This window comes from Lepisosteus platostomus, chromosome 14 (genome assembly GCF_059453375.1).
Source record: "Lepisosteus platostomus isolate fLepPlt1 chromosome 14, fLepPlt1.hap1, whole genome shotgun sequence".
Lineage (NCBI taxonomy): Eukaryota > Metazoa > Chordata > Actinopteri > Semionotiformes > Lepisosteidae > Lepisosteus > Lepisosteus platostomus.
In genome coordinates, this window is record NC_142624.1 from 17,274,845 (window position 1) to 17,299,258 (window position 24,414).

The 24,414-nt window shown below is 37.3% G+C and overlaps 2 protein-coding genes across 12 annotated transcripts in view; one reads left to right on the plus strand and one right to left on the minus strand.

Moving 5' to 3' along the window:
- Nucleotides 1-2,521, plus strand: part of LOC148648909 (DNA repair protein Ku80-like) — a 27,076-nt gene extending 24,555 nt beyond the window's left edge. The window contains exons 20-21 of one of the 2 annotated variants that reach the window (XM_088607276.1): nucleotides 1,610-1,684; nucleotides 2,026-2,521. In XM_088607276.1, the coding sequence (XP_088463402.1) occupies nucleotides 1,610-1,684; nucleotides 2,026-2,040 (90 nt within the window). In that variant the 3' untranslated portion in view covers nucleotides 2,041-2,521. Of the gene's footprint in view, nucleotides 1-1,609 lie in introns of both variants that reach the window. The other variant, XM_088607275.1, reaches the window with a different exon arrangement.
- On the minus strand, nucleotides 589-21,360 carry LOC148648910 (D-serine dehydratase). Of its 10 annotated transcripts, none has more exons than XM_088607282.1 (9): nucleotides 21,250-21,360; nucleotides 17,956-18,027; nucleotides 13,851-14,008; nucleotides 12,582-12,862; nucleotides 11,699-11,879; nucleotides 9,378-9,499; nucleotides 8,231-8,420; nucleotides 6,694-6,799; nucleotides 589-5,218 (listed from the first exon to the last, which is right to left on the minus strand). In XM_088607282.1, the coding sequence occupies exons 3-9, from the start codon at nucleotides 13,997-13,999 to the stop codon at nucleotides 5,129-5,131; spliced, it is 1,119 nt and encodes a 372-aa protein (XP_088463408.1). In that variant the 5' UTR covers nucleotides 14,000-14,008; nucleotides 17,956-18,027; nucleotides 21,250-21,360; the 3' UTR covers nucleotides 589-5,128. The 10 variants fall into 10 exon arrangements, with proteins under 10 accessions (XP_088463408.1, XP_088463404.1, XP_088463409.1 ...); XM_088607278.1 differs by having other exon boundaries at nucleotides 13,851-14,023; XM_088607283.1 differs by lacking the exon at nucleotides 21,250-21,360 and adding an exon at nucleotides 20,971-21,225.
- Nucleotides 21,361-24,414: the final 3,054 nt, after the last annotated feature.

The window sequence follows — 24,414 nt, forward strand, 5'->3', positions numbered from 1 at the left end:
CATGTCATAAGCATAAGGGAAAATTTACATGTTTCAGGATATGTCCCCTAGAGAGAACATATAGAATAAAGACAACATTGTGTAAGTCCAACAGCAGAGCCTTTTGGAACTCCACATGTAACTTGATAAAAAAGAGTGTCTATCATTTATCTGAATGCATGGGGATATGTTTATTAGGACACAGCTAGAGAGGCTGCTAGCATTTCTAAATGGTTATTTGATGGACATTGGTGTAAAAGGCTGTACTTAGATTCTTAGTATAAGAATATGAACATAACTGAGGGGTAGCTTAGAAACTACAGTATGTAGGCAGAAAAAGTACTATAGTCCTGTAGACAGCAATGAGTTGGACTGAAAGTTGGCATTTAAGCTGAAGCTTGTGCGTTTATTGGTACAAATGGGGGGTTATGAAAATTACAGAATAGAAAATGACAGAGCTGATAAATCAATAAGTAAAATAAATGATCATAACGCCTAAATACCAAGGATTTTGCTAAGAATATACCTGAACAGTTGGTTAGTTAGAATCATGCAAGTTCTTTGTTGTTTGGCACAACTTTGGTGAAAAGAGTAATAATTCAGGCACACTTGGTTGAACAAATATTTATTAAAAGTGACAATACACATTTAACTACATACAACTAAACAAACACAACACACATTACTCTTTACAAGTTTGCAGAAAAGGCGTTCTAGAGACCTACATGTAAAACCACCCAGAAAAACCCCAGACTGCTCCAAGTATACAAACTCAATGCCAGGTCCCATTTTTCACAAGAAAAGAGAACAGCCTTTGAGGTTATGACTTTTGAGTTATTTTTAATAATGATAATCATCATCATAATAATTCATTCCTTACACTTATATAGCATTTTTCTGGATACTCCACTCAAAGCGGTTTGCAGATAATGGGGATTCCCCTCCACCACGCATCAGCTATCAGTGGGGAGGAGAACAGAATTATGAAGCCAATTCATAGTTTGGGATTATTAGGATGCCATGATTGGTAAAGGCCAATGGGAAATTTGGCCAGGATGCTGGGGTAACACCCTTACTCTTTTCAAGAAACGCCCTGGGATTTTGAATGACTACGGAGAGTCAGGACCTCACTTTTACATCTCATCTGAAGGAGTGTGCCTTTTTACAGTATAGTAAAAAGTCACTATACAGGGGCTTTAGGACCCACACAGACTATAGGGTGTGTGCTCCATACTGGCCCCACTTCCAGCAGCAACCTTAGTTTTTCCCCGGATGTTTTTCCCCACACCTGCATAGCTTCAGTGGGGTGTCAGTTGCGAGTTGCAGGGCTATTTAGCTGCTGGCCATATTGAAGATAGATTGAGTGTATGTTAAAAGGTTCTTTGTTGCTGCTTGGTAACCAACAGTTATACTAAAAAAAGCTTTAGAGAAGACAGACAGAAGACTGAATGTAAATATATATAGTGTTACAGCACATCCTGTTTTTATAATACTGTTCTTTCAGTACCATTCTTACTGTTTTTCTCACACTACCAGCTGTGACCAGCAGTACACTGGAAACTTCAGTGTAAAAAAGCAAAACAGAAATGCAGTCCTGATAGCTCATCTTGCTTTGTTTTTAACCTCACAGTTCTTGGCGGCAGAGGAGAAGCCAGCTCTGGAAACAGGACCTATTGCTGAAGAAGAAGGAGATGTGGATGATCTGGTGAGTAGAAAGTTCTGTGAAGTATTCTTCTGTGCCTCTTCTCTGCCTTAATGACTACATTTTGTTTAATAATTGCTGTCATTCTTTAGTGCTGTACTCGATCTGTGCTGGAGTTAAGCTACATGTCAGGAGTTCCTCTGCAGTTTGTGAAGAAAGTAATTGAGCAACTAACATATCAGACTTTTATGCTCTTTGAAAGGGCATTTGATTAGTATTTTCATACATTTAAAGTTTGCAAAAACAAATTCAGTCATTTGTTGTATTGTGCTGTCCAGATGAGCAGAAAATTATTTCTATTTTGGAGGGGTATCGTGTTCTGATGTGCTCTTCTGTCTCCACAGCTGGACATGATGTGAGCCAGAGAGCGATCTGAAGAGATGGGCCCCCAGACCTGCTGTCATTAAATGGCTTTCTAATGTCTGCTTTTCCTGTACTTTCCTACAGCTTTCTCATTTGAAGGTTTCACATCTATAGTTCTGCTGAAATTTAGAGAAATTACAAACACTTTAAACACTATATATAGTATTCAGTGATGGTACATTAAATAATAAACAGTGTATCTCCATGAACAAGACGGATTAAAATAATTTCTAGAATGAGTTTCGACTGGCATATTTCTCTGGAGATAGCAGGACTATAAGAAACTTTTGGAAGCCGAAGGCTTTCTTACTTCACTCTTTATTTTCCTTAAATGTTTAGTTGGGTGAATTTGTCTGTAAATCTTGTAATTTTAGTTATTGATGGTGAAAGTTTTCAATAACTTTCAATAGCATTGCTGGTTTAAACAATCAAATGAGATGTATTTTATATGAGTTAATAAATTTTTTTTCACAAAAAGCATTCTCTGTCCCTTATTTGGTGGAACCTGGCTCTACAGATAGTGAACAGAAAATGAAAACTCCAATGTGATGTCACCAATGTAAAGTTTTGGCCACCACATGTTGCCAGTACAGCTTGTATGCAGAATGGCAAGAAGTCTCCTGGTGTCTGAATTTCTGCAGGAGCATCATTAATTTTATCCTGGTAGAATCAAATTACACTTGGTTGATTCCTCATCAGCAACATTCAATGTCATTAGGTGCCATGCCAGAATATCCCATAAATGCTTGTTAAGGTTCAGCTCTGACTAACAAAGCCTGTAACATGGATAACATTGCTCATCAAACCTATGGTCAACCACACACGTTCTGAGGAGGAGGGGATTATCATTTTGGAAGAAATGGTGCAACATAGCGTGTAGATATTTATTCAGTACCACGAGGTAGCCATTAGCACTGACCACGTCTTCCAAAGGAATGAATACATCCAAACTATACCCATACCCTTCACTGGTAGAACCAAGCACCCAGTGTTGTTGAATTCCTTAAGCTGGCACCTCATCTGTTTATCACAAGGTGAAGAATGGTTCATCTGACCATATAACATTTCTCCACTGCTTGGTAGTCCATAGTCTGTGCTCTTTACACCACTGTACTTGAAAACATGCATTACTAGTGATGAGTGATTTATGGACTGCTAAATGCACTCCAGATTTAAAATTGTAATTCTTGATCTGCACCTTTTTGCTTGTTTTGCTTTCACGTCAAATTAATGTACAGATACCATGTTGTTCATGAAACATCATTAAGTTCAGTTGCTTTGATCACTGTACCCACATTATGCCCCAACAATCACCCTCTCACAAGGTCTCCGCTTGCTGCCATCCAACCATAATAACAGGCAACCAGGCCTGTCCACTATTTTTATACATGACCCTAAGCATGCTGGATTCAATTAGCCACACCTACAAATATTGCATTCAGGCACATGGCAAAGACAATACAAGCCTTAAGTTGCTTCAATTGAATATTTGCATTTTGTTTCTAGTCATAAGTGTGGGATTTGACTTCCCTTAAAAAATACAATGGTTAAAGCTCCAACATTTTTAAGAGCTCAAATTAATCTTAAATCAATGAAGGATTTGATTGTGAAGGCTCATTTGGAATAAAAACCAACAGGTATGTGGGTCACCAGGACCAGCATTGCGAACCCCTAGTTTAGAGTGTGACACATAGCAGATAACATAGCAGACATACTACACATGCTGGTGTGTCAGTTACAGTTACAAAAGAAAGTAAGGAAGTTAGACATTTTTCAACAGTAATAATAGTAAGTCTATAATATTTATTTACAGATCCAAGTGCTCATTTTTCAGTCCTCGTTTGGGTTTGCATAGTCATCTGGGTATATAATATAATTTTGACTTCAGGACATTAGTAAAGTGGCTTTAGTACTTCTATGCTGGACAAGTCACACATCAAACGGCATGATCATCACCTATAGTATTAAGCATACAGTAGAAACTTTAAACAATGTACAATATTTTAAAATGTCAAAACAAGGAACTGAAAGTATTAAAGAATATTTGAAAAGGTTAAATATATTTAATTATGTTTCTCTAATTTAAAAAAAATAAAAAAGGTAATGTCAGCAAATAATGTAAAAATTAGTACTGGACTAGCATTACTAAATTATAATGGCAGAGGCCAACATTTACAGGACAGTGAACCACAGGGAAAGGGTTCTGTCTGTATGATTTAATGAGAAAGTGAGCCATTATTATTTTAAGATTCAGAATGCTTATATCTTCAAAAACATTTATTTTAGCATTAGCTGTAGAAAAAAGACGAGAGCATGTTTGAATGCTTGCTTTCTTGTGGAATGTCTGTTTAAAATTAAAAGCTATAGTCATCAACAGTCTATATAAAAGTATTAATGTGGTAAAGGGATAAAGTAATTTCCATTTCTATTTTACCAGGCCATTATTGGTCAGATATTCTTGTGAAGTGTTACAATGTAGAAAAATATTTTTTCACTATTCATTAACTGCTGTTTCTTCACCAAAAAGCAATTCTGATTATTATTTTATATACATCATGAAATATTAAAAACATTTTTATGGTGTTATAGACCAGCAGTGTTTAGAGTTCACGACTTATGTTTAAGCAGTACATTTCACTCAATGGAAGTGGAAGGCTGTGGGTTCGAATCCATGCTGAGTCACTACTGTTGTACTCTTGATCAAGGTACTTCAATTCAACTGAGTGAAATGTACTGCTGTGTAAATCCGTACAAATGTAAGTTGCTTTGAATAAAAGAATCAGACAAAAAATTAGTAAACATAATGCTTTTTAAGAGTAATGCAAGTTTTGTAGTCACAATTTCTGTGTTAGTTCTTAATTACTTTATATTTTAATTAAACTGTAGTGGCGGCAGGGACAGTGAGATGAAGACAACAGACAAACAGGCAACCAAGTTGCCTAAATATAACATGAACTCATCATCATGAGGACATCATGGGTCAAAAGGTTGACAGTTTTGTCATTTACATTTACAAAAAAAGATTACTCTTCTATGTTTATCAGCGTTAAGTGGGTCACATGCTTTTCGCACTCTCACATTCATTTACCATCCCCGAACTGGTGCCCATGTGTCCACAATCTTATTCTCTGACTGGACAAAATAGACAGGGTGCATTGCGGCTGTGGCACATGCCTGTAAAGACACACAGAAGTGGAATTATAGTACTAAACGTCACATTAGATTAAAGGTTAAGAGAATTCCTAGGCTGAAACTTTCAATATTGGCCAAAAATGGAATATAAATTTACACGAGTTAACAGAAATATTTAAGCCAAAACAGACCTTCCTTATTTATCATATTCTCCCTGCTAGTTTTATTCTATTAGCATAGCACATTAATGTTTTACCAATGAGAAAACATTATAATTCAGCCATCCTTAACTAGTTTCTTTCAAGTTGAAAATACTGATTCCATATCGCATATATCTTAGTACAGGAGCCTGACATGCTTCAGTAAGTTCAAAAATTGTATTAGAAATCTGAAAGCTGTAAATATTTACAGTTTTTTAATTGTTTTGGCTTTTATCTTAACTGTAATTCCAAATAAACTCAGTGTAACACATTAAAATCAAGAAAGAATAAGATTTGGTATTTTAAGTCCCAAGCAAGTATGGCCAACTAATGGAGACAGGTGTGCTTTTCTTACAGACTTGAAAATCCAAGCGCAGTATTCCTGTAAGGGTCTGGAAAAAGTCAGAGGCAGACATAGATAGCTGAAGCAAAATGAAGAAAGATAGAGATTGTGGAAGCAGAATGGAAAGTGGGTTCAGACAAGACTGGAATGCGAGCACCGTTTTTTCAAGGGCAGGTGTAGACATGGGGCTGTGCTGATATACAGAAAAACTGGCAGGAAATGATGCCACTTGTCTGGTGCTGAGAAAGTAACTGGCTGCTGAGAGGCAGAACAGGTTCAGGATAGACTGCGAGCCTTTTGGATGGATTCAAGCAGAGTATCCTTTGGTGACGTGCGTTCGTTTTGCTGAATGCACTACTTACATTGGAAGGTAGCTCAATGACAGGGCACAGTATCAGTGATAGAGCAGGGTTTAGGTATTGTGGGCTGATTGATAAAGTACCTATTAATTGGTTGAAAGGAGCTGGGGCAATCAGCTCAACTGAGTTCAAACAGCATTCCTTCTGGTTTCCAAGGAAACTGAGGTCTGCCAGCTTTGGCTCAGGCATAACGGTGTCAACAATAATAATGTTTTCATGTAGCTTTTTGTAAAGATATACTTTGTATTGCGCAATACTATGTGAAATTAATTGTTGTTTCTGTTCACTAGAATGCTAAAAGACTCATTTCCTGATACTTTTAAAATTTCATTATATTAAAGTCATAATAACAAGATGATAAACCATGTACTATAATATATTACCATAATGTAACAGAAAAAAAAACTATTTGCTTTTGACTAAAGTCATAGTTAAAATTAAAATATAGACTTTACCAGGAGCAATCCCAATTAAAAATGCACTAAAAACACAAATAACAGTGTTCATTACGAACTTCAATTATTAATAGTAAACACAAAGCTTAGCTCAGGTCAATGTAAAGCACAAACAAATATTAAAACAAGGGAACAAATATCCTTCTAAAAACACACTTACGTGGTAGGGGATAATATAGAGAAGGCTGCCCAAAGGAAATTTGTCAAAATCCAGTTTCCCAGAGATTGGTTCTATCCTCCCATGCTCCTGGGTCATTGAAAGCAATCTACATAAAATAAAAATGAGATGAAATTACCTTCAACTACTGTACATAAAAAGCCATTTGGCAACATTGTCAAAGAACAAAGCAGTGTAAGGCGATCTGTACATTGATCCATACACAGAAAATGCAACAAAATGCAAGAGTCTAGGTTTCAAATCAGTAGCTAATTGGGCACAATGTTATTTAGGAACAAGCAAAAGGTTTATTCCATGTTGAAAAAAGAAAGGAGAAACAATGTTTCAGCTGTGGAGCCTTCATAGGTTGTGTTTCCTTTCTCTTTTCAGCATGGAATAAACCTTTTGCTTGTTCTTTTGCAGCCTGACACAGCTACCTACTTGAACTACAATGTTATTTACATGAGCACACAAGTTTGTTAACAGCAAGGATAGTACTGTGCCTGGTGATAACTACTGAGTCTAGCTGTTTCAAAAAACATTAGGTGCTTAGTGCTATGTTTAGAAAAAATAGTGTAATCAATACATAGCTTTATTTTTCACTATGTCTCACTTGAGTAATGAAAAGTGCTAGTTTGCTAACTTTGTTCCTCCTCTATCCTCCTCCATTTTCAAACTGAATTGTCGCACAGTAAAATGAGCTTCACTGGCAAGATCAAAAATGTTTTGAACATTTCGAAGGAGCGATTTCGTAGACTGCCTGAGTACTGTGTCCATAAGAACAAACTGGCCAGTGATGTTATTAAATCGGATCCTACTGTCGTAGTACCCAAACATGGCTGCATAACCTACAATCATTTATAACCATTATGTTCTTAGGCAGCTCACGAAATTTGAAAATGATGACAACTTTGTTTGAATTTTGAACATATTTTTTCAATTTATTTGAATATGAATGGAATTCACAGGTTAGCAATTCTACTTTGAGATCTGCCAAAATTAGAATTTATAACAGATTTGAACACTGACTTGTCAAGATTTTGTTAAAATAAAAAAAGGATAATTCCTCACACACTATAATATGCAAAACCCTAATTAAAATAGAACAAAATAAAATGCAGACATTGCTGTCACAAATTACAGCAATTGATGATTTTCTTCAGATCTAGGTTACTTGTATAGCTCTGAGTATTACAATGGCTGCGTGTATAATCAGCTCAGTTTATAAAAGCTCTTTCCATGTTTTTAACATGGGCAGCTGTGTTTGAGAAAGAATCAATAATGTGTTCATATAATTGTCAAATTATCTCAGGGTATAGTTACATTAGCAATGTAACTGTGCATTTAGTGCACCGTTGAATCAAGTATTCTTGAACTTTAGATACCCATGAATCAATTTAGGAGGTCCAACATCTATGTAAATGTAAACTGTGGTAAACTTATATGTGACCTCTTATTGTGTCTAACATTTGCTCTAATCTTCCCATTCACGGGTTTAACACATCTCTCACTTCTGTTACTGTACACATGTGGTTCTTACTTCAGTTCGGGATGTCCTTCAATCACAGCATAGCCTGTAGGCAGGCAACCCCGGCTATCAAGACTTAGAGCTGCCCAGCCACAGTCCACCAGCAGCTGATTTCTGTGAGTGTAGTGACCTATGACCCTGGTCAGCACTCTTACTGCTATATCTTCCATCTTACAGGATCCTATTACAGACTGTTGCACATCTAGGGTTAAAAAAAGAGCAAAAAACATGGAAATAAATAAGTCACACTTCACAGGAGTTTCAGAAATGATTTCAACCAATTTTACAATTATTTTAATTACTAATTGCTTTATTACAACTTATTATTATCCATCCATCGATTTTCACTCCACCTTTCCTGGTGAGGGTCGCGGTACACCTTATTATTATATTTTTTAGAAATGGTAGACTTATTGTATATACAGTAAGTGTACAGTATTTCCCCTGAGTGGATTATCAAATTTCCTGCAAAATCAGACAGTTTCAGAAGAAAATCCTTAAAGAAATGCAAAAACAAATTCACTGAATTAAAACTTAAACCCTTGGATCTATTAGGGTTTGGTGATTCAGTGGCTCACATGATAATGCTTTCTAGATAATAAAACTCAAAATAATCCATTTAGACCACACAAACAAAGACTATTGCAAGGAACTGTGCAACCAACATGCACATGAAACTTTCATGTTTCTGAATGATCTTTGTAAAATACAAATACAAATCAAAAAGAAACCTAGAAAATAGCTTGTTGGCCAAAAGTTGTGTTTCATTCCACGATTAATTTTCTTTACTTAAAAGCAAGGATGTTATGGCAGAATGGATGGATGAAAAATCATTTTTTACCCACCAAATGTAATCTAATAATACTGCTACATTTATGGTTTTTTTTTAAATCATTGTGCAAATGTAGTCATCCTTAAAACAATGGGCATTACTTTCATATTATTTACCAAAAACCCATCCGTACATGTCTTTTGTAACTGGACTCCTCAAGGCCTTCATATTGCCATAAAAATATAATATTTTAATCTTATTCTTAGTCTAAAATCTAGTCCTTTAAGACTTGATACAAACAGTACACATTTTAACTAGTTCTGAATCCTGGAGCAAATGAAGAATAAACTGGATTTGACAAAAAATGAAAGATGGCATTTAACCCACCATAGAAGATATAATTCCCAGGATGCACCTCACTTAGTAAAGCCATGTCTGAGACAGGGTGACTGCAGGAAGGAGTAGACCCAATGCTGGATTTAGGACAGGGAATTCCTGCAGCCTTGAGTCTGAAACATGGAAATATCACAGAGGACACTGAGATAACACATATTTCTATGTTATTAAAAGAAGCTCCCTCATACATATGAAAATATTCTGAGACCAATAGATCAAAAAGTTAACTCTACAGTTATCTTCATTACATGAGTCTAAGGAATCCTTTATTTGTATCACTTGCATCACACCTTTCCTCAGTCTACATTCAAAAACTTTCCTTTATTCCCAATGGTTCTGGTTAATACTGCCATAATGTTAGTTTCCTGATATCTAGATTGATCTTTCCTAAATGACCTATCACGTAATGCAAATTAATGGAATGTCTTGTCCAAGCACGAGAAGATCAAGTGGCCCATGTCACCAAAGGTGACGATTGTAAATTGTAAATTGTGTTATGCTAAATGTAAGGTACTCCCTGTGTTCTCGTGGATTGTCTTTGTGTGCTGTGATTTTACCAAATGAAAACCAGTAAGTTTGGAGGTTAACTGGTGTCTCTAGACTTTTCCTGTGTACAAGTATATCTGGATCCTTCCCAGACATTTGATGTCTGTGCAAGTGTGTCTGATTTGTGGAGATCTTCATTAACTGTCATTCCAGAAATACGGATGTTCTAAAATTCAAAATCTTTAAGAAAGCAGTTCCACTCCACCAAAAACAATATGCAAAACAACTGACAAATCCAATTAACTTTTTAAGACTCAACAGGGAAACATGAACTAGAGGTCACCAGTGAAGTGGAATTGTATTTAAATCTCAGGAGGCATTTCTTTACATAAAGGTATGTTGGAATATGGTTCAAATTATGCAGCCATGTAGCTGAAGCCAAAATCCTAGCTTCTTTCATGAAAAGGCTGAATGAGATCCTTGGAATAATTAGCCACTAAATACGAAATGGGCTAGAAAGGCCATATGCCATTCTATTGTTTGTAACCTTTTTATAATGTCACAATAACTGGATACCGCACTTATTGAGATGACTAGACCCACACAGGGCTCAGAGATCGGTGAAAAAGCACACTTTTTCAAGGTCTATAAGGGGAAAGGGACACAATCCACCAGATAGCATGTGCAGCTTGGTGTAAAACTTACGTTAGATGCACAGCTTGTACTGCTTTGGTGGCGATACATCCTACTAGCATGACTGTGGCTTTCACAGTCTCACTTTCACATACTGATTGGCATCACTGATGATACTGCTGTTGCATGTCTTTGTTGTATGACTTCCTATGAGGTCCATATTCACTATTTACTTGCTGGTTTATCGTCACCGTCATCTGGGTTTACCATCATATATGCATTTAGCATCTTCATTTTTGTTAGAAAACTGAATAACAATATTGTGAATAAGCTGTAATCTTTTGATAATGTAAAGGACACAGTGTTTGTGTTTTCTCTCTTCTCTTTTCAGTATGGAATAAACCTATTACGTGTTCCTTTGCAGCCTATGCATGCTGACACAGCTACCCACCAGAACTATTTTGATAATGTATTTGTGCATCACCTGTCACAAGGTAACACTAATTACTTAAAATTACTTGTGTAAGATTACAGATGCCTCAACTCTGGTTAAATAGAGGTTTACTGTCCATCAAGAGGTGCTGGGAGTGGAGCTTAAGGTATTTAAACTGGCACACATGGTGTAGCAGTCGGTTTCTGTCAAGTTAGTGTAACCTGCTCTGTATGCTAGGCCTGTGAATCTTAAAACTGTTTTTAAAGCAGTCCTTGCAGAACCTACAATTTTGGTATTTGTTGATTGTCTTTTCTCTGTATTTAACTTATGGAACACACAGAACTTCATACATGGTGGTAGGATCACAACCTGCATAATGAATTAACTTACGTCATGTCTCCTTGGTGAGATTTCAGTGGTACAAACCTAGATTTTGCCATTTTCCTGATAACTTTGTTAATCTGTTGCAGTTATAAGTGCTAAGTACTGTATCTTTTGTTACTTAGTTTATATAGTAATGTACAGAATAAATTTAAAACACAACTTCTGGTACTTTTTTTTTTACTGAAACTTAGAACTTTAGTGCTATGGATAAATGACAGAATTTTTTTTTTACTGTAGTTTCACAAAAAAATAATTTTCTAGAGCCTAAATTCATTATATTAATGAGCCAAATATTCATTAATGGGAGCCTTCCTCATTCATACAGTAATCCTGAACTGTTTAGGTTATGCAGCAGGTAAAGAACTGCAGGCCTTACTTCTCCATGAACTCCAGTGTAGCGGTCGTGGTTGCCTGGGCAACTGCCTTGATTTCATGTTCTCCAGTGCAGTGGTATGTGTTCCCACAGTGAGCATAAACCCCAGTCAGCTCTATGCCCTGGCTCCCGGAAATGGCTTTGGCAAGATGAAGAGCAGCAGGATCACTGTAAGGAACTCCAGCTGTAGAAAAACAGTAGCAAGAAAATAAGACATTTAAAAAGGCTGGGGTAATATTTATCTCTGGGACTACACACTGATGTCTTCCACATATTCTTAATAGTATTAAAATATGAATCTCCTCAGGTATTTTGATTCCAGTTGACTTTATCTAAATGACTCCTTAGTACAACAACAATCATCATCATAATAATAGAAAAAAAAACTACCATTTATTTACAGTGATACAATCATGCTATATGGTAGTGTTAACTTCAATAGCCATTAGAAAAGTTTTACATATACAAGTCTACAGTTTAATAAAGTACCATACTTAAAGAAGTCTTTGTTTTACAGATGTTCTTGATCTAGCTGATGTACAAAATACTGTTTACTTTTATTCTCAGTGGATTCATAAAGAATTTAAAATGCTTTCTATGGTGTAGGTAGTTGTAATAGTAGTTAAGTATCATGTTAATTGTTACTAAAATTAACATTAATTTACAGCTTTTGTGGACAAGTATTTTACTGTCGGTTTTTGCAAAAAAAAATAGAAACTATTTTTTAAATAGTTTAAAAAATAGTTTTGCAAAAGATAGGTTTGATTTAATTTAGTAGTTGATTTCTTTCTTTTTTCATTGTGTGTGTGTGTGTTACAAACAATCACTTGCACTGGTGTGAAACCAGTGATCTGGTTTACAGTTGATAAAATTCTCTGAACCTCACCTCTCCCGTTCTCGCAGTCCAGCTTCAGCCAAACATGCCACACTTTCCCTGTGCTCAGAGGGCAGCTCCTCAGCTGCTCCAGAGCTGCCAGACTGTCCACCAACACATGGAACAAGCTGAGGTGCTCAGACAGCTCTGCACACTTCTTCACCTTGTCGAAGGGTAACGGGTAGGCGTACAGGATGTCGTCGTAACCGTGCTCGGCGTAAAAGGATGCTTCCGCCAAAGTGGACACAACGATGCACCGGCGCGTACCATTGGTCATGATGTCCCCACCCTCACTGAGACAGGATTGGTGGAGGCTGATGGGTGCTAGTTCACCAATGTGTCAGGTTTTACATTTAGAAAACTCAAGTTTTGGTAGTTGTATCATTGTAGTTTCGAGTTTTACAAACTTTACTTCAGTTTGTCTTAAGGCTGTATCCACCAGATATTCCATTTCAGTTTGACACTTTGTTCAGTTTGAACTTCGCTTTAAAAAAATCACAAATATCCTTCTAAACCAGTTCAGATTTGTGATACACATGCAGTGGTTTTGGCATAAAGCTATAAAATACTGCCCTTTAAATCGCCATTACAACGTTTTAATCTCTGCAGCCTAAATAATAGTTATGTATTTATTGCAAATCATTAAAAATTTAAAACATCACAATTGTGATTGGAAAGGAGCCAACACAGCTATTTTAAGATGGACTAATGTGCCATCGTTTGTCGTGTCTGGCTGGATGCATAAGAGAACAAAAAAACATGGATACACTTGAGGCAAACTGGGCGAGTGGAGAAACAAAATACAAGTTAAACTGGTCTATGGATCATCAACCAATCAAATGTTTTGCCATTCCCATACATTTGCCACAGAGGATTTTGTAGTTTCATATAGCAATTACCAATAGCTGACTATTGGGCATAGAGAATGGGGAAAAAAAGAAAACTTCTTGGCATCTCAGACTTACTAAACAATGCTTCCTTATTCCCAGATTTTTGTTGTTTTAATTGCAAAACTGAATTAGCTAAAATAAATAATAAAGGAGTCAATCAACTGCAAAATGCAGAAACCAAAAAAGCCTCTATTACACTTTATAGATGTTAGGATTATTTTTTTGCAGACTTGCAATGCAAATTACAAAAAAACATTCCAAGTTGAAACCAAAAAAGTCAATTAAGACATCAAAACATTTTGAGGTTGTTTAACTCACATCCAGTATCTTCAAATATTATTAAACAACTACAGCAAACTACATAGTGCAAAAATATTTCCAGATATCTTACATAGTTTTGTGGGTTTTCATGTGGGGTCGAAGTTGGACTCCTAGTTTCTTAAATCTGTCCATCATCACCTGGGCATTTTTCTTCACTTTAGGAAGGTCCACTACAAAGGCTGGAGTTAGGAGGTCCTGGGTCGCTTTTGGCACTGCCATTGTGAAGCACTGTCAACAAAGAAACTGTAAAACAATTATCTACTTTATTTAGTGTTATTTAGCACTTTTACTGACTGGTAAGTTGCTAGTTATTTTTTCACATTTCTTAGCAAGACACTTTTTAAGAACTGGTAAAACTGATCTGGCATCTGATAAAATAGCCTTAATCCCATTTTCAGTTCTTTCTTTGCTTGCTAGAGCTGTGTTCATTCTCATTACTCTGAGTTAATCCAAATGAGAATCATATTTATTCACGAAGTAGATTTAATGGACAACGAACTTACTCTGAGGTACCTGGTGCTGCAAAAAATATATACCTTACACAAAAAAGACTAATAAGATAATTAAGATCACATAACAAGAAATTCTGGTTAAGCAAGGACAACCCTAGGAAAGAAGTTGTTCAAATACCAGATGGTTCTGGTTTTAAGGTAGTCTTTCTGAGTGAAGTTTATTAACAAACTGAATGAAAAAAACCCTGTTCCTACTCCCAGCCTACAGAAGACTTCTCAAACGCACCAAGGCTTCAGTTATAACTGTAAAGACATGGACCAAAGAGGCAGAATCAATGCTTCAGGACTGTTTCAAGTGCACAGACTGGAGTGTGTTCAAAGATGCAGCCTCCCACGGATCCCACTCTGATATTGACATGTATACATCATCAGTCACCAGCATTTGCTGATGTGACGAGCGTTAAAAAGATACGCAAACTCCCAAATCAAAAACCTTGGATGAACACTGAGATCCGCTCCCTGCTCAAAGCCCGTGATGCAGCCTTTAAATCTGGTAATGAGGAAGAATTGAGAGTAGCAAGGAAAAAATTAAGAGCTGGCACAAAATCTGCCAAGAAACAGTACAAATCCCAGATAGAACACCGTTACAACACCAACGCTAACCCACGACGCATGTGGCAAGACATAAATACAATCACAAGCTACAAGAACAAAACAAGCCCTGTAAGCGCTCTCTTCCAAACAAGCTTAACACCTTCTACGCACGCTTTGAAGCTCATAACCCTGAACCAACCACCTGGACCACTGACTCCCCTGCCACCCCAACCCCCACACTATCCAAGCTACATGTGTGGAAATCACTAAGTAGAGTGAACACACAAAAAGCTGCTGGACCTGATGGTATCCCTGGCCTGGTACTCAGAACATGTGCCTGGCAGATAGCTGATGTCTGTACTGACATCTTCAACCTGTCCTTGGCCCAGGCCACTGTACCTAGATGCTTCAAGATGAACACGATTGTGCCAATACCACAAAAATCAGCACCCACATGCCTGAACGACTACCACTCTATTGCACTCACCCCCATCATAATGAAGTGCTTCGAAAAACTACTTATTCCATACATCCAGCCAGCATTCCAAAAACACTTGATCCTCTCCAGTTTGCCTATTGCACAAACCACTCCATGGAGGATACAATCTCTATAGCTTTACACACCACACTAACCCACCTGGATAAAAGGAACACCTATACAAGAATGCTATTCATTGACTTTAGCTCAGCATTTAACACCATCATACCCATAAAACTTTCTACCAAACTCAGGGCTCTAGGTTTAGATACCACCCTCTGTAGCTGGATCCTAGACTTCCTCACCAGCAGACCCCAGACTGTCAGGATTGGCAACCTCACCTCCAACATGCTCACCCTTAACACTGGTGCCCCTCAAGGCTGTGTGCTCAGCTCACTGCTTTACTCCCTGTTCACCCACGACTGTACAACCAACTCCAGCACAAACACCATCATCAAGTATGCTGACAATACCACAGTTGTGGGCCTGATCACTGACAACGATGAGACTGCCTATAGGGAGGAGATAAAACAACTTGCAGACCGGTGCTGAACCAACAACCTATGTCTCAACATCAGCAAAACCAAAGAGCTATTCGTTGACTTCAGGAGACAAGGAAAAGTCTATTCCCCATCTACATCGAAGGGTCTGTGGTGGAGATGGTGAATAACTTCAAATTCCTAGGTGTTCACATCTCTAAGGACCTCACATGGGCACTCAACACCTCCAGTCTCATCAAGAAGGCACAACAGTTGCTGTACTTCTTGAGAAGGCTGAAGAAAATACGTCTGCATCCACAGATCCTCACCAACTTCTGCAGATGTATGGTGGAGAGCATACTGACCAGCTGCATCACAGTCTGGTACGGCAACTGCACCGCATCCGACCATAAGGCACTGCAGCAGGTGGTCAAAACTGCCCAACACATCATCGGCAGTGCCTTACCATCCATCCAGGAAATCTACAACACCAGAAGTCTGAAAAAAGCCACCAAAATTATGTCTGACCCCACTCACCCCAGTCATAACTTGTTTGTCCCCCTACCATTTGGCAGAAGGTTCCAGACACTCCAGTCGCACACAACTAGACTCCAAAATAGCTTCTTCCCCAGAGCCGTCAAGCTGGTGACGCCCCCACTACCTCCCATCATACTATGATCTCTCCTCACTTCTTCCTGTACCTACAATGACTGTACTCCAACACCACTACATATGACAGCTGAATGTTGTCTTAACTGAATTGTACTTAAAACTGTATTAGTTGTAATATCTATTAATCACTGTACTATTTCTGCACTGTTCCCTGAATTACTTTTGTACCTTTTTTTGTCCTGTTGTATTCTTGCTCTGTTTGTGTATTTGCAGTTTTGATTACACTGTTATTACACTGTTATGTTATTGTGTTACTGTCTATTGTCTTATCTTCTGTTCTATTTATATACTGCACCTGAGTGACTAATGAGAAACACGTTTCACTATACTATGCACCTTTGTAAGTATAATGACAAATAAAGTTGAATTGAACTGAAATAGGTGGTAACCTAGGTGGGAGGGGTCATTTGCACTCTTTCCTGTACCCTCTCTGCAGAGGAAGCAATACACTGCAGTTTGTCTTTGGAGTGGGCAGATGTGTTGCCAAACCAAGCAGTTATAGAGGCAATCAGAATACTCTCAATAATACTGCTGTATTGAATTTGTTGGGAGAAACCAAAGTTTTTAAGTTGGTGCTAAATGTACACTGTGTGCTGTGGTTTCTTTGTGATACTGGTGATAATTACAGTATGTCCCATTTAAGGGTATGAGAGATCATAATTCCTCAAATCTTAAAGGGAAACAGCAGTCCCAATTTCTCAGACTGGTTATTAAGTCTCTGAAACAAAAAAAAAATTAATCGATGGCATCACAACATCCGACAAATTCCGCATTAAGCACAAATTGTGAACTTCGTAAAAGTACTGTATGGTCACTATGTTGTGACGATTAATTTTAGAAATAGAAAGAATTAATATAAATGAGTGCATTTCAAACCACAATAAAAGAAAAATGTATCCAATAATGTAGAAAAAAAACTACATCACAAAATAGACTATATTTCCAGACATACGCAGGGCCATATTCTGCAATTCAGAATAAGGCAACCAAACCTGTGGTGAGGTGAAATGGTCCTCTTACATTGTTAACAGGCAGGCTGTGAATACATCTTTTTCAATACCATATAGAAATATAGCTCCCAACTGGTTTGCCGACAGATACTTTTAACATGTTAATACTGCATGCAGATCACATTGGAACATTTCTGTAGTGAAATGTCTGCTGCACAACCTGTGATGACATTATGTCATCACAGTAACTAGTGAGCAGGAAGGACCACTCGCACTTGCCCGTGGCGAGACCAAGGATTTGCGATCATATGGAAACTATACAGTATTTTCACATGATTTTTTCTTAATTCGGAATTTGCAAAATTTTGTAAAACCATCAATTCCTAATTTAATAAGAATTTAATAAGCAGTCTGAGAAAATGGGACTGTAGTTCCCCTTTAATATATCAGTGAACACTGGGCTAACAGCTCTGCACAATACTTCAATGAAGCAGGGGAGACCAGGTCAGGTCCAACAGTTCTCTGCCTTGCAAAAGGCTTTTGTACTTACCGTTTTTGATAATTAGAGGTGGCTGTCTTCAGGACAGGAGCAAACTGAGAACTCAATGTGTGCTACTTGCGGCTGAAGGGAAGAGAGAAACAATGAGGTAGTAAAATTTGAAGAGGTCATCTGAATACATGAACTATGATCATCATTATGGAGCCGCTGTTTTTCGACCTACAAAGAGAATTGTTCAGTCTATCTTGCAGTTACAAATCAGCTATAACACTGGGAGCTTTTTAAAATAATTTGTGATAATCTGATGGCTCCTCCAAAGAGTTGTAGAACAATTATTTGCCAGCTGCCATTCTAAAGTTTTCCTATAATGGACTTTTGCATGTCTAATAGCTTTGTTTACTTGACATTTAACTCTTCTGTAAATGTTTCAGTAAGATTTGCATCTCCAAAGGTTCCAAAAATTAAAAATGTTATTTGACAGCATTCACAATTGCGTAAAGAAATGGGCAGATGACATTTTAAATTGGCACATGTGGAGTGCGCACAATGTATTAATATATTTGTATTCAGAACGATAAAAATATATTGCTGCTCTAGAATCAGTGCAAAATAGGACTGACAAGGTACATTCTCAAGCTTAAAGGAAAATCCATCTGTCAGGCTAAAATAAACATTTTTGACAAAGTAAACCAATGATCTTCTTCAGAATCAAAAGTGAAGTATGAACTAGAAAACACAAGTATGAAATTTTAAAACTGAGAACAGAGTCATCCCCATATATTTTGCAGTACATTTCTTGAAACAATGAGGCTGCTTTGGATGAGGTGACAAAAATTTGTGAGGCCCTGCTTTGAGTCTCACTAGTGTGAGTAAGATACCGAATACTGTCTGATGAATGACCAAAACTGGGAAAGGGCATTTTTTTCCAAAAAAGAATGCGAGAGTCTTAGCAAAGTTATCGGAGCCAATACTATAACTTATTCAGAAAACAGCTACATTATGATTCACAGGTCAGCTAGCAACTGAAAATCAAACTGACTAAGGATGTCTGCCATTTCAGTTTCAGCGCCTAATGTCCCGGTTTGATTTTCCCACTCCATGTGAGCAAAACAAAAACCTCCCATGACATCCAGTTCTTTCTTTTACTTTAGAACGCTTCTTTTTTTCCTGCTACCGATCCATATACAGATCCATATGTAGATTCTGTGAGCCTTGATTTAACAAAGGATACATTTCTACAACTAAACCTCTCCCACTCTCTATATGCCATGCTTCTGTGATTCCAGTTATGTCGCAATCCCATTCTGCTATCTTCTGGGTCTTGTTACAAGTACAAGTAGGAAGCTGCATCAGCATGCCTTGGCTGCAAGGGAACAAGTAAACAAGTACAGGCTTATTCCATGCTGAAAAGAAAAGAAACATTTCGGCTGAGGAGCCTTCTTCGGGTGTCCCACACGCCCAAAGTTCACGAGGAATAACAACACCCCAAAATCAAAGCGTGGCGAACTATTGTGGAGTGAATATTTGGCTTAACCCGCTTGGCTGTGGGCCGACCTCCTGGCCATAGGACAAGGAGGCCAGGACCCCCCCGCGAGGTAACCAAGGGGCAGCTGCAGAGGTGGAGTTGGGGTGGAGGTGGGATGCAAAAGTCTCACGCGAGGGAGAGAGATATCATATTTGGTATTTATAGTGTTCGGTGGAGGACGGACGAAGGGAGTGATTGCTAATTGCTGATGGCTGGAGAGGATTGAGAGTGGTTGCTGTCATCCCTCCAGAACTTTAGTTAAATAAACTCCATTTGTGTTTCTTTTCTTCTCTTTTTAGCATGGAATAAACCTTTACTTACTAATATTTTACTAACACTCCATTTATTTACTATAAGCACACTTACTTGGTACTTTTTACCTCTTGCCCATAAGTTCTTTTTCTGAGTTCTTTTACTTTTCTTGTTTAAATACACCTGGTTTAAACTCTGCACAGACAAGATGAGGGGCCTTTAGATTTTGCACTTCATGTTACAAAAACTAACACTGTACCTTTCTCCTAAATATATTTTTGTTTGCTCAGTGTGAGCATAAACTATCTCAACCCAAAAATAAAAAAAAACACTTTCAACTGCCATATTTCAAATTACGTGGCATGAAACCATATCCACCTACCAAGCCAGGACTATGAAATATAAATTAAAAAAAAGTTAAGCGCATGGTTTCTTTATAGAATTACTACAACTGGTTTGCTGTGTTCTTTCAAGAAAATTAACGTCAAGAAGGAGTACATTTCTGTCTGGCAGCAGTCTTATGAAACATGAAATAACAAAATAAAAAATATGACTATTTAACAGTTCCTTATATTAAAAGATATCATTTAAATAATAAAATGTGGATTTTAAAGGCAATTAAGTTTATTATACCCCATGCCCAGCTTTAGTTTTATGTTGTTCCCTGGCATTGTTATGAAATAAAATAACAAGTGATCATACTAGCGATAACACTGGGTTATCTGTATAATGTAAGTGGAAAGGAGAACAACTGAAACGATTGGTACAGATTTCTAATCCATAAAAAGCAAATGAATGCCTCGTCTGGCGGCTTTTATATTTTTGGCATTATGACAATACAGACATGTATACTTTATACAATATTGTAGTGTATGTGCATTTACTTTACACCTGATGCAGACGTCCCAGGAGTACGCGCACTGATATACTGTAAGATTGAGTGTTGTAAATTGGGCAGTTGTATGTTTTAAATTTTCCAGTTGGGCTGCAGATCAGACTCTCTGTACTAATTAATGTGGTTGTATTTAAGAGTATAAAACACAACAAATATCATAATTCGGTTATCTCCTTAAAACTAGCGAGGAAAACGCTGTTTCATGTTTACGCTCAATCCTGCATAGTCAAGCATAACAACTACAATATTCCAAATTATATATATATATATTTAAAAACGCATTCATTTTTAGTCGCTTACACAACGCAAATTGCTATGCGATTTATTGTCTACCTGCCCAGGTCGTTCCTCCGATATCCATGATACCAGGATTCTTCATAAAAGAATTACGGACCCCTCTGTCATTATTCCTGCTCCGCAGCGGTGAAGCCTGATGTGTTTGGGTGTGACATTCTTTTTAAAAATAACTACGATTGTAGGACACTTAGGCCATTAGGTAGCTACCACAATAATATTTTAGCTGTCAGCTGTTTTTTTTTTTTTTTTTGGGGGGGGGGGGGTGTCTAATAATATGTTTTTAAATAAATGTTAAAAATGTGTTACAAACGTGATTAATTTTACGGTTGTTTGTCGTGGTAAACAAAACATTTAAAAAAAGTTACTTTTTTCTTACCGGAGGTAAAACATGGTTTTTCAAGTTGAAACAAATGAACTGAGCATCTGACCTTTGCATTAATAAAAAAAAAAACAGACCCACTGAAGTTCCGGCTACGGCAAGTCCAAATAGACAAACCAAACTATCACTCCACATTTAGAGAAGACAAATTATTGTACATCTATTGTGCTCAGGTTAAACTAATTACAAGAATTGTGAGTCTTTGTGTCCTTTTTGTTGACAGAAGTATTTTATTTTTTATATTTTCATTTACATCAGCAATTTATTTTTTTAAATTTAAGTACTAAACACAGTATCAGTTTTTGCAAAGAACCCCAGAACAAAGAGAAAATACATTTTAATTGCTTCTAAGCTGTCTTGTGCACCAATGTAACACAGAGACCAGCTGCCAAAACAAATCCTTCAGGATTTTTGAGAGGTAGCCCAAAATGGTTTTGGACCCTGTAGGTGGTTGCCTTGACGTTTGAGGTTTTGGCGTTGAAAGAAGTTTGTCTTTTTTTTCTTCTTACTCTTTAACAATTGGAAAAATCTGCCTATTTGTTTCCCTGTCATAACGCAGAATGTTTTGGTTGATCCATGCTCAGATTTTTATCTTTGTCTGGCTAGTCAGGACATGTGGCAGAACAAAAGATAAAAGCATACAAAAAGGCATGAGCCCCACAATCATAGCTGTTTCTTTGAAGTGGAAGGTCTGTATTATTAATAAGCATTGCCACTACACTGTAAAAAGGCACTGTCCTTGGGATGAGATGCACAACTGAGGTCCTGACTATCTGTGGTCATTAAAAATCCCATGGAGTTTCTTGAAAAGAGTAGGGGTTTAACCTCGGCGTCCAGGCCAAATTTCCCATTGGCCTTTACCAGTCATGCCCCCTTAATGATCCCCATCTGTGAATTGGCTTCATCGCTGTGTTATCCTCCCTACTGATAGCTGATATGTGTATTGTGCGCACTCTGGCTGCCGTCACACCATCCAGGTGGGGCTGCACAATGTGGTGGTGGAGGGGAGTCCCTATTACTTGTAAAGCACTTTGAGTGGAGTGTCCAGAAAACGTGCTAAATAAGTGTAAGGAATTAATATTATTAATAGCTTTTTCATTTGCCAAACCTTGATAGATGGCTACAGGTGTTTTGTTTCTGATCTGAAATCTTTTCCAGGGCTGCTGGATGTGCTTCTGATGTTCTGATGTTCTGTTTCTTTCAGTGTTTGTTTTCCATGTTCCAGTTTCAATGTGGTTTCGGAAGGAATGCACAATGTTTACCACTGTACTGAATAGCAACGTACCGTAACAGGCAGATTTGACATACAGCTCAGAAGCATGTTTATAAAACTGCTTGTGTTCCCCTTTTACCCCAGAGTTCATCTTCTTTACTTTTGGTGCTGAATGGGGTAAGTATGTTCCTTGATTTAACCAAGTGATGGAGTCTGCAAACCAGTCAGTCCACTTCCTTTCTTTGCCTGCAAATGAATACTCAGAAATGTCATTATGTTGTAAATGGGAGGTGCTTTTGCAATTCTGGTTGTGTCCGCATGAGTGTATATGGTATATGTGTTACTAAATAACTTAATAAGTGTTCTTGCAACACATACAGTATACCGAGCTGTAATCTCCTTTCAAAACGTGTTGATCACTTAGTTCAGGCGGAGACTTTTCACTTTAGCTTTAGTCTTCCAAGTCATCTATAACTCAGAAAAAGTCAGAAAAGTCAGTCTTTAGTTCTAAATTCTTCAAATACAAATTCTTTGATAACTGTATGTGATTATGCCTTATTAAACAAGAAAATAAGTTAAAATAATTCTTAAGGTAATAAAATGATCAAAAATGTTCCATAGATTTGTTGACTACTCTGTATATAAAAATAGTTATACTATAATAGTTATATATTATGAAGACATTTGTGGTAGAGAGCTATTATTTGCAAGGCAGCAGGGTTTTACATTTACCCTACCCTTAATTGATTTGCTTTTTATTTAATTTGAAAATAATAACTCTAAAATTAAATTTTGTACACTGGGAATTTTGTACACCTCATCTGAATCCTAATAGGAAAACTGAAGTGTTTACAGTATGAAGAAAAAAAAGCAGACCACACATTGCTGATAGAAAATGTGAAAAACATTGGAGATGCGGCCAGTTTCACTGGAGTGGAAATGTTTAACAATAAGATTTTGAAGTATATAAGCTCCTTGTGAACATCTACATGTACACCGGATAAAGAGAGACAATTGTGTGACTCTGTTCTTTTTGTTCTCCAAAGAAGCTTTTTTGTAAGAGATTAAACCTCTTTCTAAACTTTCACTGAACTGTCAATGCTCCATTAATTTTCCAGGCCCTCATGCAGCAAGGCATCGCCATTGCATGAATGATGCAGCCACCGCTTGTTTTCTGCCATTCTCCAATGAAACCCTGATATGTGAAGCACCTGGTCGATCATTGTTATATGCACAGTTCTTTCCCATCTAAGCCATGGAAAACTGTATCTCCTTTAGATTTGTCTGGTGGCCTCTGTGACTAATACTCAGATACTGTATCACCCAGATACTGACTAATATCACCCAGATACTGTTTTTTGGAGGATACCCTGTTCTATGCAGATTCACAGTTGTGACATATTTTCTCATTTCAGCTTTTGTTGTGTTTTGTGCGATATCCAACACTTATATTCAACACAGGAACTTTTCTTATACCCTATACCTTCTCCTAGTTGGTGTTTTTCAACAACCCTATCTTGGATTTGTTCTGAATGCTCCTTTGTCTTCATGATGTAGTTTTTGTTGGAAGCTGTACTAATCAATTCTGGGACCTCCCAGAAATAGGTATATTTAACCTGAACTGATGTTAAACACCTTAATTGCGCAAGGTGGATTCCTAAATTGTTTGCACTATAGCTTAATTAAGTATGTCATAGCAAAGGCTATGTTTGTCATATGTAACAATTTATTTATTGCTTTATATTTATAATTAAGGAGGATCTGTAGAATTTTGTTTTTTGTTGATCAATGGCAAAAGATCCCAATTAAATGCAAATTGATTCCATATTGTAACTGTTATGCTGCAGCCCAATCGCAGTTCTCAGTGCACTAAAGATGTTTCTATAGAAGCGGCGAAGTAAATTCTACTGAAGTAGTACTACTGAAAACTCTACTGAAGTAAATTCACT

Bases quoted from the DNA above. Each gene is read 5' to 3' on its own strand.
- LOC148648910 (XM_088607282.1), bottom strand. From the start codon at position 13,999: ATGGCAGTGCCAAAAGCGACCCAGGACCTCCTAACTCCAGCCTTTGTA. The intron at 9,500-11,698 runs GTAAGGCCTGCA...TCCATGTTTCAG, and splicing joins ACACTGGAGTTCATGGAGAA to ACTCAAGGCTGCAGGAATTC. The intron at 6,800-8,230 runs GTAAGAACCACA...TATTTTATGTAG, and splicing joins GAAGGACATCCCGAACTGAA to ATTGCTTTCAATGACCCAGG.